General features: G+C 35.0%; 1 protein-coding gene across 1 annotated transcript; it reads left to right on the forward strand.

Annotated features, from left to right (window-relative positions):
* Nucleotides 1-593: 593 nt before the first annotated feature.
* LOC149782397 (uncharacterized) lies at nt 594-14,042 on the forward strand. Its single transcript, XM_089935128.1, has 5 exons — nt 594-773; nt 3,032-3,111; nt 3,876-3,976; nt 8,018-8,491; nt 13,894-14,042. Exons 1-5 carry the CDS (start codon nt 594-596, stop codon nt 14,040-14,042), a joined length of 984 nt encoding a protein of 327 aa, XP_089791254.1.
* The last annotated feature ends 2,740 nt before the right edge of the window (nt 14,043-16,782 follow it).

Here is a 16,782-nt window from a genome sequence, read left to right on the forward strand (position 1 = left end):
ATCGACGCGGTCGTCGTTATGTTTACCTGACGCTGACGACACTGGGATCGCCAAGTGCAGAAAGTATATTAAACTAAATGACGTTCGATTTACCCCCCCCCCCCCAACGACAACGTCGTTTTTTTTTACCAGGCGCTGACGACGCTGGATCCGCTGAGTGCAGAAGGTATTAATTAAGCCAAATGACGATTGGACAAAATGTCCGATTCGCCCCCTCTGCTGCTCTATGATGTCCCATGAAAAGATGAGGAATACAGTATGTGCCAGGGACCTGAGCCTCAGAATGGGTCTGTGTCATGCTCTAGATTCCTTCCAGACTTCTCCATTGAGGTTTATCCATGGGAGAATGAATTCATATTATAAGGACAAGGGTGATTCAGTCATGGAATAATAAACATAGCAATAATTATACATATTTATTACATCATTGAAATTTTGTTTTTACCCCCACCCCTCAATAACTTTGTTGTCATATTTGGTATGTTGGATTTTCAGGGTCTCTTGGTGCTGTTAAGTTGCCAATGAGAAGTAACATTCATATTTATTTTGTCTTTTTCATTCCATGGATAGGGCTTCCACCTGAGATACGCAAAATGGATATGAAATCACAGCAACTTTTCCAGGATGCTTTAAAGGCTGGGAAACAAAAGGTATACAACATTCGACTAATGGTTGTGGGACATCATGGTGTTGGTAAAACAACTCTCACAAAACGGATATTAGGACAGGAAATAAAGAACGAATCTCCCTATGTTTCAACTCAAGGCATTGAGGTACATTCTGGATGCTGCAGGATAGATCATGACACAAAAAAATGGAATGTTACCAAAATGGGTATGCCTATCAAACTTGCAAACAAGTTGACCTATCTCTCTCTCTCTCTCAAAATAAAGATACCTGTATACCAAGAATATACATACCAACCATTATGCTTTTGGCATAATCATATTTTTTAACCAAATTACATTTTTGTCGCACATGTATATGGATTGCACTTTTTTTGGTACAAAAAAAAATTAAAATTACAATAAAGCAATAAAAAGTTGTGATTGTCGTTGCTTTTATCATCTCTTTAATTGCACTCATATAAAGTTTAGAATTACCTTAAAATGATAACTGCTGCCTGAGAATAGTGTAAGAGTACTAGATATTGTAGACGTATATACACTTTCCTTATTTTTTATTTATAACAATTGTATATGACTTATTGCCAAAATAACAGACGATTTTCTTCATTTTTAACTTTGCCTCACAGATTCATTATTATTCAGAAGCTAGGTAGTGGACCAGTCTATACTTTTAGAGAGAATGGCACCAAATCTTAAGCGAAATGCTTTATGTTGTGACTTGTGTATGTTATATGATGGAAGATGTTAGAGTAAATGGATCTTTTCAAACTTAAAATATGGCAGATCAGAAATAAAAGGACAAATAAACATAGTTTTATATTTTTAAACAAATATGCGCTAATGGAATACAGCACTTAGAGCACATCATGCTCATTGCAGAATTTGAGTTCATGTTTATAATCATTTAGCAAAAGATACACATTCAGACTAGTTAATTTGAGTGCTGAATAAAAATAATTTGTCAGTATATTTTGTGTTTGTATTTTAGTTCTAACCTATAATGGTTTTGCCCATTGTGGCAAATACTTTTAAACAGCTGCAGAACCTGGTTAGTAGGAAAAAAATGTATCTTTTTCATGCTGTAATTCAGGCATGTACTATATAGATTAACACTGTATGCCAAAATTACGATTTCTTTTCACTTATAATATCAATAATTACGCTTATATCTCATGGGGTACTGTTAGTTTGACATGTATGCAAGAATTGTAACAAAGAATAAGTTCAATCATGTTACCCACTAATGTTAAAATTGTTGTGTTCAAGCCTTGCGTTGTCAAACTAGCCTCTTTTATCCCGTTACCAATGATTTTGGGAGGATGTGATGTGATGTGATTTTGATTTTTAACATAGCTTTAACAATTTTTCAGTCATATCGCTACGATGTTTGCAATGTGGCAGTTTATAGTGATGTCTAGCACTGGGGCATCATGCCGCAGACATGTAGCATAATGTCCCACCTAGTCACATTATCCTGACACCGGGCCAACCAATCCTAACACTAACCTCTTAATGCTGAGCGCCAAGCGAGGCAGCTGTTAGTACCATTTTTGTTAGTCTTTGGTATGACTCGGCCGGGGATCGACCCCACGACCTCCTGCATCCGAGGCGGACGCTCTAACCACTAGGCCACCGGAGCGGTTGTTTTGGGAGGAAATATTGTGTTTTCCCATTTGCTTATCCCTTATACTTGATTTGATGTCATCTGTGCCAGTGAGGGACTGATTCTGGTTGAGTCCAAAGAGAGTAGGTCTTGGGGGAGCAGCACCCTCACAAGGGTGGTGTCCAAGTACTGGTAGTGACTATGGGAAGGAAAAGCTGCAGCATTTTCACTCAAATAATAACAAGAAAAAATAATAAACCTGTTGTGGCTTTATCACTGTACCATTCTTTGTCTGCTGGTGAATGGTTACCTGCCTTTGAATAAATATCACTGTTAGGTGAAGATGGGGTCAAATTTTAAGCTTTGTGACATGGATTGAAATATTACCCAACCCCCATTTATGTGCACAAAGATGTTTATCTTTGGGATGGGGAGTTGGCCTTTAGTTATCCAACCAGGCAAGCTGATTTGATTAGCATTCGTTCTGTAATTTCCCTTTTAATCATACTGTATGTGTGTTACCGCACTTGCCTTCTACTCCTTGGTGAGAAAATACAAGTCCAGTGTTTTGGTCAGTATTGGATTTATTGTGCATTATTGGGTTGATAGGTGGAGATTGAGACATTTCTCCTACTTTGTAACATAAACCCTACAAGTACAATAAAAACTACATTTACTACAATAATAAATAATATCGTCATCAGTGCATTATTGTTCTGCATGTTTACATTGATTCTCTTTACAGTACATTCAATACGAATAACTTACAACTTCATATATTTATTGATTATCCATCTAGAGAGATAATGGACCAACTAAACCTAAACAACAGTCAGTGTTTAGAGCACAAGTAGGGAACAGAGAGACAGACAAAGAAAGGTATGGACAGAACGATATGCTAATAATAAAATGCAGGTTGATAACCTATTAAAATGTAATAAAATACAGCAACATGCATTCCCGAGAAATATGCAGAGTATATATAAAATAAACTATTACATTAATCATATTATAAATATATTTACCTTATCATATGGGACAAAGGCCAATTTACATCTTCTTGCAAGCACAAGAAACTCTAATGGACTGACCACTAATATGCTGTTCATACTATGTTGTTTATACAGACAAGTAGCAGACTAACCAATCAGAAAGTTGTTTACCACTTGTCATACAATAGAACAACCTAGCACGACCAGCAATCAGGGTAGTTGCATTGCTCAGTGAACAAAACTCTTACAGGTAATCCTAGTTCAAGGTTACCTAAATGGCTAAATATGTGTAAACTGAGAACAACACACTAATTGCAACTGATGACTGTATTTCACTCAGTAATAAACATTAACTACATAAAATACCTATTTCTGCCTAATTAAAACATGACTATAAAATTATAAAACATATGCTCCTGCTACATGTGTAGACACCCTTTTCTGGTTAATGAGTCTTTTGTTTCTGCTCATGGTGCCAAGGATATCCCTTCTTTGGTTTCAGGTTGGTAACATTTCATCCTCTTTGGCCAGGATGATCTAGCTGTATTGAGATACATCATTCACTAACAATGTCCAAGAATAGTGTCTGTCCCATCAGCCCCATTAGGGGTTAAGTGTAAGACAATTCTGTAACCATGCTGCCCTCTCCAGCTCTGCACTTCAACCACTGTTTTCTGTATCCAGTAATAGGGTCCATTTGACAGGTTGGCCCATCAAGCCCCCAGCCTATCACCAATGCTGGGATATCTCGAGTAAGTGGTGTTTTGGATGGGACCTTAGCGTGCCTTCTGGTTTAAGCATGGAGCTTATGGCCCGAATGCGTGTCACCATTGCATTGCATGCTGATTTTGTTTTGGCAGCCTTCTTCAGCCTCATAAAAAGTAAAGCGTGTAACTGAGATTGTAGGAATGACATCATGGCCTGTGTTTTCTTTGTTTATGGCACTCTTAATGGAGATGCTCCACCTCCTCAGTGATGTTGCATAGGAGATGTCTTGCCAAACCACAGCAAAATCATGCTGCACTCTGCTACACTTGAGGCAGAGACATTTTTGGGAGGCCTCGTCCCCCTCCGTGGTACTCCAGAATATATGTGACCAACAAAACTAACCTCTTGCAGCTGCTTAAACAGGTCAAGAAGTGAGCTCAGTTGACGCTCCTTTGGGATCTTCATGATATCAGTTAACAGTCATGTCAAAATGTAAACAAAAAGATCATTTGCCCAGAACAAGAACTGGATGGTCTGACACCAATCAAAAACACACACAGAAGCGGCGATGCATAGTTTACCCATTACCTGAGCATCTATAAGGGGAGCTGATGGGTGCACAAATGTTCACCATCTTATCTACAACCCTCGAGTCCCACAATTACCCCTCCCTCATCGGAGTTATGTAATCTTACTCAAATACAGAAATGTGTGGCAGCATCTCATGACACTTTGTGAGGAGATGCATCTTGATAAGTACTACGTCCTTATTTTAAAAATATATGTTCATGACCTGTATTTCATGTGTCAATGACTTTGTTGAAATGTTCTGTTTTAAAGTTTATTGGTTGTTATTTATGCTTGAATCATGACACTTCATAGTTTGATCATGTTAATACTTTGCCCCTGCAACCAATGAAGGTTACTGTGACCTACATTTTAATCTTTGTTAGTATAGCTTCTGGATTTATTTACTCATGACGACAGTGATTTTTCCATGCTCACTACGTCCTAGTCTACACAGGTGGCCCTTTCTGACCAATGTAGTTGAAAGTAGACATAAATGTTCCATCAGTAATGCACTGCACATATTAATGGCTGTACATTGTTTATTGTAATATGGTACCATCAACAGGTTAGCTGTCTGTTATATGTGTGAATGAAGAGGGGAATTATATGAGAGAAACTGCATGCTTTTCATGTGCATTCTAACCAGCTGTGTGTCTTCTTCTGATCCGGCATCTCTTATCGTCAATGTACCATTATCGTTTTCAGGGTTAAGGGACCTCAGTGTTATAATATTTGAAACAAAACATCAATTTGGCAAACTGCTGTTTATATCTAACAATACACATTCTAATGTTCTGTCCACCTCTCCAAGTTCTACACTACAGCTCAACTATGTGATTTTCTGATATAGTTGTATGTGCTAATAATGTATCTCCATTATATACATCTATGACTGTTGCCTCTATTGCTATCATCTTCTAACAAATGGACGCTTTATAAAGTTTTTCTGTTAAGTTGTTCTCTTAAGTTCCCCTAATAAGTTCACATATCGTCTGTGTCTATTCTCTCTCCTGCATCCATATGTATACTATATCACATATTCACCCCCACTTCTCTCACATACAGCTATAGTGGCTACACAAGATAATTCCTGAAGCAAGAAATATTTGTCAGTCCAAGGTTATTGAAACACGGAGACTATTATCCAGTAACTCTGACTTTATGGGGTGGATAATCATAATAGCTACTAAAGCAGTTTTCAAGAACAATGATAATTTTTCTCGTAAAAAAAAATATGAAGTTTTGATTGAGCTAATTAAGGTCCTTTGCCTATCATGCATCATTCATTTGTTGTTGCTGTTTACAAGTTATGAAGAAGGATCCTAGCGAGAAACTCTCAAAATGATTCATATGATGCTGATTTGCCATACAATATGGCCACCGTTACTAGCAATAGAAAAACCTTTCAACACCATCTCAGATCAGAACTTGACAAAATTTGACAGCATTCTGGGAGGTCTTTAAAATGTATTCAGATTATGCCAATTCAGCATGATTCCTGTCATTACTTAAAAATACGTTCCTTTAGACAACTTCTAAAACACTGCTCAGCATAATTTTATCGAATTTGACAGAAAGCAGTTTGGCATAAAAAACATTCAAAAGATACAAATGATGCCAATCTGCCATCAAATATTGTCACCAGTACAAAATTAAAATATCTCTAAGTTTCCTCAAATATCAGTTGAGATAATTTGACTAAATAAAGGCCTTTTAATATATACAAATGATTCCTATCTACTGTCAAATATTTAGGTCATTGTTGCAAGTAGAGCAACATTTACAGAACTTAAACTCAAAAGTCAAATTTTTGTCAAAAAGGAACCTACTGTTCCAGACGTTTTAGGCCAACTTCACTAGACTTGTACTTAACTGTTTGGCAGATGAATGTATATTTCCTCTACTTATAGGCATCATAGAAAACAATGTTCTTTCTCATTGTGTTATCTTGCTAGTGCCGTGGAAGAGAATACATGAATGTGTGTATATTGTTTAATGGTACATTAGCACAAAATATGTATGTGTATATATTGTTTAATGGTACAATAACACAATACATTAATGTGTGTATATTGTTTAATGGTACATTAGCACAAAATATGTATGTGTATATATTGTTTAATGGTACAGTAACACAATACATTAATGTGTGTATATTGTTTAATGGTACATTAACACAAAACATGTATGTGTGTATATTGTTTAATGGTACACTAACACAATACATTAATGCGTCTATATTGTTTAATGGTACATTAACACAAAACATGTATGTGTGTATATTGTTTAATGGTACATTAACACAATACATTAATGTGTGTATATTGTTTAATGGTACATTAACACAATACATGTATATGTGTATATTGTTTAATGGTACATTAACACAATACATGTATGTGTGTATATTGTTTAATGGTACGTTAACACAATACATAAATGTTTGTATATTGTTTACTGGTACATTAGCAAAATACATGAATTGTGTATATTGTTTAATGATACATTAACACACTACATGAATGTGTGTATATTGTTTGATGGTACATTAACACAATACATGAATGTGTATATATTGTTTAATGGTACATTAACACAATACATACTATATATAACCAATTAAAAATGAAATCCCAAAAATGCATATGTACAAATAAGCTTAATTTTTTTTAAATGGATAAATTCATTGTCTTGATTTGGTAGCATAAATTTGTTTTCAGCATGATTATTTTTCACTGGCGGCAGAAAACTTCATATAAGTGAACATGGAATCATTGATTGCATTCTGTTTGTTTGAGTTACTAGCTTTGATCTCTTTCAGCTAAATGTTGCATATGATGGAATTTGTGACTGCACTTAGTCTTGACATTTTTTATGGTTCACTGAAATTTGGTACATGCCATGGAGTGTGTGAAGATGCATGTGTCAACAGATCATTTATACTCCAGAGACTCTTGTTAGAGATCTTGTTGACTTGGAAAGATTGTTGTAATATATTACAAAATATTGTGAACACAACTAATCTCTCAGTTTTGAATGGATTATATGTAACTTTGTACATGTGGCCTTCATTGGAGGATGTCCAGTGTACATGTCAGCAAATTACTGTACACTTGCAATGTTTTACTTAGTTATTGCCATTTTTACTCTGCAGCTAAATGTAAATATAAACATTTAGCATGCAATTTATTTGCAGTTTTGTATGGATCACTGTACATATTATGGTCTTCATCGAAAGATATGCATGGTGACAATTACATAATGTTTTATAAGAGTTATTGCCTTTTATGACTAGAGCTGATAACAATATTTGGCACAGTTTTGTGAATGCAATTCCTAAGTTTTTTCAGTGGATTGTTCTGAAACTAGTACATGATATGGTCATCTTTATGAAGACCTGGAGGTTGAGCAATCTTTTATACTGTACACTATTTTTGGAAGTGTTATGCAGATTTTGTAACTAAATGATCCTATCCATGATGATGGAGCCTAATGAATTGTCATTTCAATTTCAGAAGGTCATTTCTCCAACACAGATCAACTCCTGGTGAATACTGTTCATGAACATGTTAAGAAGTCGGATTTGTCTGATGTAAAGTCGGATGTGCTTGCAGGCATTCTAGAGACTCAACACATTACACAAACTGACATAACAACTGCAAATGACTCAGATGAGCACAGAAGCAGTCTGATTGAAGTCCATAACACAAGTCCCAGCCCACATGGATTAGAAAAGAGTAAAACCCAGTCAGACTTTGATAGGTTTGTGATCAGAAACAAGTCCCTAACATATTCTGGAAAGCCTGTTTCTTATGTCACTATCCTAGATTTTGCTGGCCAGTTTCTTTTTTATACAACTCACCAGGCATTTATGTCATGGCGAACCTTGTATATCCTTGTCACAGATATAACTATGTCAGTGGATGATCTAGTTAGAGGGGATATGTGCCACATGGATTTGAATGGGTGCAAAGAATGCAGTATACAAGGTAAGTAACAGTAGTACTTTCTTTGACCACGAGCCTTGATATTTATCATTGAAACTTAATCAAGTGAAATCAGTCAGTTATTAGCTCACTTCTATCAAGTACAGTATTTTCATACTACTTCTGGCATCAGCATTGATTTTGTAGGTGTTGGCAAACGTATATATAAAAGCAATATACATAGGTGCAGCCTCATTGCATTGCAACTGTTCTTGTTTCTTTAATGTACTGGGCATCATTTCAAAGGTGGTTTATAGGCACTAACCCTATAGATGGGGATATGGGAGCTAGTGTTATGAATACAATCAACCTGCACTAATAGTCACTTTTATTTTGCAGTCACCTGGTTTCAGTCGTCATGTCTAATCTTGTCTTGTCTTTTCTAATCTTACTTTCACTCCATTGGAGTCCATGTTTAAGAATAATGTGAAATGTCTGATCTTCCTATTGTTACTTTAATAATTAGACTATTAATTTAAAATTCATTGCTGAGGTAATTCTTCCAGGTGAATCATCATTCCTTTATCCTCCCCCCCCATTTTTTCCAAACTGATTATTCTAAACTCAAATTAATAGAGAACTTATTTTAAACAGAATTTATTTTAGTTTATCATATTTGATGTACTTAGTGATTATATGGCTGTTTACTGCATAGTAATATTTTGGAGACAAAGATCATTGCAAACTCTTCCGATGTATCTATAATGCGAACAATGAAATTTAACTTTCACATGCTGGTAATTCCTGTCAGATGGATAGGTTATAACTATTCTAATTTAAAAAAAGCCCAAAGAAAACATTAATTAATAACATTACAGAACAACTGGCATAAATCCATGTGCACAAAAGACCTTATGCCCCAGGAAAAGGAGATAGAATGAGTATACAGTATGATCATTATATCTCCATTCATATTTGAGATGAAAGTGTTGACATTTAATTATTAGGTTTCCCATTTGAATTAAAAAATAGATAATGGACCAGCATTAAATGCTGAACTTAGGATGAAACCTCCTGATACTTGATAATAAATATATGAGAAAACAATGTTTCAGCTGAAAGGAATCACAAATCTTTGAAAAAGGTATGGATCCAGTTGACCACGTGGTCTATGGCTCTCGCCTTTATAGATCACTCAAATAGCTCCTATCTTTGTGGATTTGGTCTCAGTTTGACCAAAGTGGGTATGTGAGGAAGTTTGCCAGTTGCTTCCAGTGGGTCAGTAATTCTGCCTGTGTTCTTTCTCTGTGTAACATATCATGTGCAGAATAAATGGCCTTAATCCCCGCAAAACCAAAGACATGTACACTGAAGAAAAGTAGTTATATTGGAATGATAGTTTCTAAATTGTTTATTCAGTGTTAGAAATTTCTAGAATTTGAAGGGTTCATGTATAACTGTTTAAACTCCGAACTTCTATTATTTATATATTGTTCCAAAAATAGTACATAAAATTATATAAAATTGAGTAGATCAAAAGACACACCACATGATTAGTTATCATATAGTGGATCATACTTTTGATCCTAATTAGCTATATGCTTTCCACTCTTTTCCTAATTATGCAGTGCTAAACAAAGTAAAATGGAGAAAGTTCAATTACCAGAAGAATTTGTTTTTAAGTCTTTGAAAAAATGCCTACTGGGACTGTATGAACCATGTTTCTCTATTTCGCCCAAATTGCTTCCTTTGGAGACAGCCAACTCCAGCTGCACTATACAATCAGCTGTGATACCTGCCTCCTTAACGTATATAAAAAAGAAAAATAATTAAAACAGTTCTAAACATTGATTGGACATTTATTTTGGAACAAAATTGATTAAAGTAAAAGTGACAACAGTGAAAGCAATGATAAAAATTGTATTTCATTTAACAGTGTTTGAGTGTTCAATAATATTTTTAACAGTGTTTCAGTGGAAAATTGAAATGAGTTGACACAGAACAAAAGTAAGATTTGCATGTTTTTAACATTTTTTTTATATAGTCCATTGCCTTTAGTTGAAATGACATGAAATAAATTACGTGATAATACAGATCTGATTCTAAATAAGTGTAAACAATATAACAAATAAGTCTACAAATCAGAGATCAAAACACAGTCTCCAAACAATTAAGTTCTAAGAGAAATGCCCATTGACATAGTTGTAATGGTAGATTCACATTTTCCATGTTTGAATAGAAGATCACATTGCAATTTTGATAATTAGACTAAAACCATAATAAAATTTCACTTGACAAAATATATTTCATTGCTACTTGTTTCTTAACTTGTTTCCTCCGGCAGGCATTAGTGGCATTTTCACTGATCAAAATTATATCAAAGATTTATTTGCCATTTTACCTTGTACCATTTTTTTTTTTTTTTTTTTTTTTGTTTTTCTTTTACAAAGAAAATATAACAAAATATATAACACTGTATTAAAATCTGAAAATTGTATGATAGTGATTCAGATTTCTGGACACTAACCAACATTTTCAGCAATAAAGCAAACATTACGTCATGGTTTCTTTTCCAGTTTTGATCACGATGTTCTTAACATTCATCTAATACATGTTGGAGTCAATTATGTAGATGTTTTGTTGATAAAAATAGGATCCATTCATGTTATAAGCAGGTTCACAAGTTATCCTTGTGTGAGTGAATGAAAGAGCACGTGTATGGCTGCTTATGACTGATTTGACTAAACAGATTATAGGAATTTATCTTTAGTTAATATTGTGCCTTTATCTGATGATACAGCTACGCTAAGATGATCATACATGGCTGGAGAGTGCATGAAGTTTACAATTACTACACCATTCTAACAGAAATACGGGTAACTTAATGATCCAGTTATTTCATGCAGCAATGAAATTTGGTTTCAATTCATGTTTCAGGCACTGTTTATTCAGAATTGTAGAATTTAATGATTTTTTGAAGCTCTGTTCATACAACACCCTTGGAAGAAAATGTTGTCAATCACCTAGATTTCTTGTCTGACTTTTTTAAGTTTCTGTTAGCTCATAGTCTTATACGTTAAAATGATAATAATAATAACAATAATAATAATAATAATAAATGAGAATGCATGAAACAGCAGTTGCATCATTCAGAATTTGCACTTTCAGTTAGCAGGTCACACACACACACACACACACACACACACACACACACATATATATATATATATATATATATATATATATATATAATATGAAAATCAGATAAAACCTTTCTGATAACTAAAGTCATATTTTGTTCTTCCAGTGTGAATTTGCATCATCTTTGATGTACACTATTTAAAGTTGAATGCAGTGTAGGAACATTTCGTTTCAAATGTGGATTTGGTATTTCAGTAGAGGATAACAACAAATAAAACATGCACCAGATGAAACTTTAAGGCTCTTTGACAATTTCTGGAAGAAAAACTGCTTTCTAAGACAACAATCCATAGGGTATAAGGTATTTTCTGTGCCAAATAATTTGTTTGTATTTCATACTTTGACAATCTCACCATCCTATGTTATGTGCATTTTGATTAATTCTCACATGTATACATCATAAATAAACCAAGAAAGCATGCTGCGTTGTCCTTCTGGACCTGGTTTTCTTACCGTAACTCTTTCTCCGCCATGGACCCATACTATTTCTTGTAAGTAGTTTGCGTTTTGAGGTAAGATATAAGCCAATGATCTTGAGATCAAAAAGTTCAATACCATAGTCACTGACTACAAGATAAATGGTCTCTGCACATTAATAATATTGTAACGATGCGACCTTGACCAAAATTTGTGAATTGCTTTTATTTTTGGCCAGGAATAAGCCTCTTGATTTTGGGGTCAAAAGAGCAAGAGATCAATAAAAGAAAAACAGCTTTTGAACATGATCTACCAGCACTGAACTCTGTTGATGATTTGCAATTTGGCTATGACGGATGTATTGTCACTATAAATTAAAATTGATTTCAGCACATGAAGCCTTCAATAAACTTTGAGAATGATTTACACCTCCTGTAGATACTATTGTGGATGGCACTTTACTCCAATTGACTCAGCACTAAATAATCTAAATGTATTGCTGTGTCATAAAGCACTAAATAACCTACATGTATTGCTGTGTCATAAAGCACTAAATAACCTGCATGTATTGCTGTGTCATAAAGCACTAAATAACCTACATGTATTGCTGTGTCATAAGCCAAACAAACAAACACTTTGGGCAAGAAAACAAATATATCAATCTTGGGGGGGTCAAAGGTGAAGGTCACTTGGGTTAAAAGAACAGAAATGTTGCAGTTTTTTTCCATTATGACTTTAGTTCTAGAACATGTACCTTAGCCACAGTTTGTGGAGGTCTTCCATAGGATATTGACAATTTCTTTTGATTTTGTGGTGAAAAGTTTATTGTCAGTTTGACTGAAAGAGTCTGTACCATATCTTACTATTGAGTGGTTTCCTTGACTAAACTTTGTGGATGGCATACCCTTACGGTTATGAGGAGGCCTACAATAAATGCATTGTAGATTATCGTTCTAGACTTGGAAACCAAATTTTGCGCCACTAATAGGTCATATAGTTGTCCACACATAGAAGAAGCAAAAATCATTGTTGAGAATAACACAAAATTCTGTTGTTGTTGTTGTGGGGTGTATCGCTATTTTTCAGCACAAGATAGGCATATATGGCGGCAAATATTAATGGTGGAAGAAGAACCCGGGAAAATCCAGGAAAGAACCACTGACCCACTAGAAGCTACTGGTGAGCATTCTCACATACCCACCTTGGCCGAATCCGAGACTTGAACCCACGCAGACAGAGGTGAGATGGCAGTGATTCGTAATGGAGAGCGCTTTAGACCACTCGGCCACTAGGGGGCCCCTGCGCAATTATGTATTTCCCACTCACCAGTATGGTTATAAAACCACTCCAAAAGACTTTTCGATTTATATGAACATACCAAAACTAAACTGAAATGTCATCATATTAAACTACTCATTTGAATTTGGCCAAAATAACAGTAAGCATAATTGTACGAATGACTTTAAATTTTATACTGATGTTTACTGAGACAATATGAAATATGACTGCAGATATTTCTCACAACTGTCCACCATCAAATACAATTTGACAGAAATTGCCCAAGTAAATCATTAAATGGGCAGCTACTTGACTGTTAAGCAGATGTCACCCTGATGAGTGATCTTTGGTCCATCTGAGGCTGTTATTCTGGGAGAAACCAAGACTGAGATAGATCACAATTATTGTAAGATTTTCCTCTGTCTGTGAATTTTATCGCATGTATGGAAAAATTGCACTTGTCTTTGAGTCTTCCTTTTAACAATAAGAATAGTGTTTCATTACTGCAGTCATAGATCATGCAATTTATTTAGAAATCATTATGCACTGTTTGTTTTCCAATTTTGCAGAATATGCTATCTACTGGCTGAATTCAATATATTCTCATGTACAGCAACAAACAGGAAGCACAGGACAAAGTCAGGAGGTGGAGCCAAATTACCCTCCTGTAATTCTGGTTGCTACACATATGGACGAATTACCAGAGGTACATGATTAACATGATGTGTATCTGTATTTGTGTGTGTATGTGTGTGTGTATATATATATATATATATATATATATATATATATATATATATATATATATATATATAAAAGGTGAATAACAATCCTTTTAAATGCGCTGTTTACAGGAAGGAATTGCTGACTGCATGTGTTTGGAATTTATTAAAGATTCAGTGCTGTCATTCATCACAAATTTCACAATTCTTCCAATCTAACTAAAATTTTGAATTAAACAAATTAAGAACAACTAACCATTTATTGCCAAAAAGGGTGTTATATTTGAAAGATATTCATATATTCAGTGTAGAATAATTCAGTCCCAGAAGTTGCTTATAATTTTTTTTCTTCTCTGGTGTTATCCAAAAATAGTGATGTGATACATTCAACACGTTCTGTTAGTGATTAAACTGATAGCAACAAAAGTATTCGCACAAGACTGGTGAAAATAAATCAATTTGAGAGGGAATGAAGAGAGGCAGGACATTCGTATAAAGTGGATGTGAGAAAAGAAAGCCTGCATTCGATATAAATAAGACTCAGGTGAATATTGGTGATCAGATTCGGTTGTTGTTGTAGGGTTTCACGGCATTTTTCAGCACACTATAGGCTATACATGGCGGCCAGTATTAATGGTGGATGCAGAACCTGGGTAAATCCCGGAAAGAACCACTGGCCCACGAGAAGCTACTGACATGCTTTCTCACATACCCACATTAGCCAAATCTGAGACTCGAACCCACGCAGACAGAGGTGAGATGGCAGTGATCCATAACAGAGAGCGCTTTAGACCACTCGGCCACTCAGGGCCCCATCGGATTTGGTACTTGTATACTTTGATGTGCAAACTTTGGTTGAAGAAAAACCTAGCTGTTGTAGATTTACACATTTATTGGTAGGCTTATGACACAGACATGCTAAGAATAATGTCTGTCAGTTATGCTTTAAAACATTACTTGTAGATACTAGGCTGAGTACTTCATCATATCAGATGCCAAATGAGAATAGTGTATCACATAAGGATCACTCCCATATAGGACATATCGTGGTGTTCGCTTCTGATATTAATTATGGTGGTGTTCTCAAATCATGTGTTCCAGCATTCGACGCAAATCGGTTGACCCATGGATGTCACTGCAGAACATTGGATTAATTTGTACGCATGTGAAAAATGAATGGGTTTCTCAATTTGCAGGAGGATTTACATTGCTAACTATGTGATGAAAATTGTATAGTATCTGGTTGTAATGGCACCAGCAAGTGTTTAGGACCCGTATTTTTCAAGATTCGGTATTATTCGGATGATTTAGCCTTTACGAATGTTTCCACTATTATGAATCTATGGTAATAAACAAAGTAATCAAAAGAAACTGAACCAGCAAGTTTTGTTGTTGTTCTTTGTAGGGTTTAATGCCATTTTTCAGCAGAAAGAACCACCAATGAATAAGAAGCTTCTGACAAGCTTTCTCACATATCAACATTGACCAAACCCGAGACTCAGACTCACACAGACAGAGGTGAGATGGCAAATGATCTGTAACAGTGAGTGCTTTAGACCACTCGGCCACTCGGATCCCCAGCAAGTTTTGTAAAACTTAACTAATAATTTAATTATCAACGTTTTAGAAATAAAGTAATCCAAATAAGGTTATATAATCATTCAAAAGAATTCAATGTTCTGAATGAATGTCAGACTCTTGAATGTACTGGCCTGCCAGTGGTACTGATTTATCGAAATGACATTACTCAGAACTCCTTTGAATAATTCACCATAGTCATAGAATTTATTTTAGTCCAATGAGCACTTTTTAATTCCAATGGATTATCCAAACAAATGATTCCTTTCAAATAATATATAATTACAGCATTAAATACGTCTGCATACTGATGTTACAGCAAGAACATAAGAAATGAGACTGACTAAAAATGTCGAGCTTCACATATATTAAAGCAAATGGACTGAAAATACATTTTGCTACTATTTGCCATGTGACACTTTGTTGTAACAATATCACATTATAAAAGAATCTACCTAACCTAACTCACCAAATTGTAAATAACTTCATTCTTTTGACAATCTACTTGACCCACTAGCCAACAAGAAAGTATAATAAAGTTGTCAAGAATGTTTATAATATTATGATTAATTTTCGTAAACACATATATCTATATATTTGTTACATTTGTATAGTCATGAACAAAACTTACACATATTATATAGACAATCATGTACCAAGAGTTAAAAAAATAGAAGTAAGTAACAGTGCCTAACAGGTGACATAGTGACCTTAAGATAACTATAAAATAAATCACATTGTTCTGATAAATATATTGATAAATCTGCAGTGTTTACCTCACAGTGGCATTGTTATGCAAATGTTCTATTACACAGACTGTTCATAGATGCCTCATATTTTCAATCCAATGTATATCAGTCCACGTTAGAGCGAATGGTTAGAAGCATTATTTTGTGAAAAATAAGGACATGGGCTAGTTCAATCCATGTGTTGGGTCACGCCATGCCTCTAGCAAATGGTTGTCCGTGGAAGCTGTAGTCCTTTTAAGTTTACTGCCATGCTTAACTGTGGGAATGTGTGCCCATAACCTCTCTGGTATAACCATTATGTATAATTAGCTGCAAAATGAGGACATGTTTGTGAGGGTCAGGGACTGCAGAGCAGCTCATAAAGATAGGTAGAACACATCATTGGGTGGTTATGTGCTGGGTACAGGCC

The sequence above is a fragment of the Sinohyriopsis cumingii genome, chromosome 15 (assembly GCF_028554795.1).
Source record: "Sinohyriopsis cumingii isolate HCF-2022 chromosome 15, ASM2855479v2, whole genome shotgun sequence".
Lineage (NCBI taxonomy): Eukaryota > Metazoa > Mollusca > Bivalvia > Unionida > Unionidae > Sinohyriopsis > Sinohyriopsis cumingii.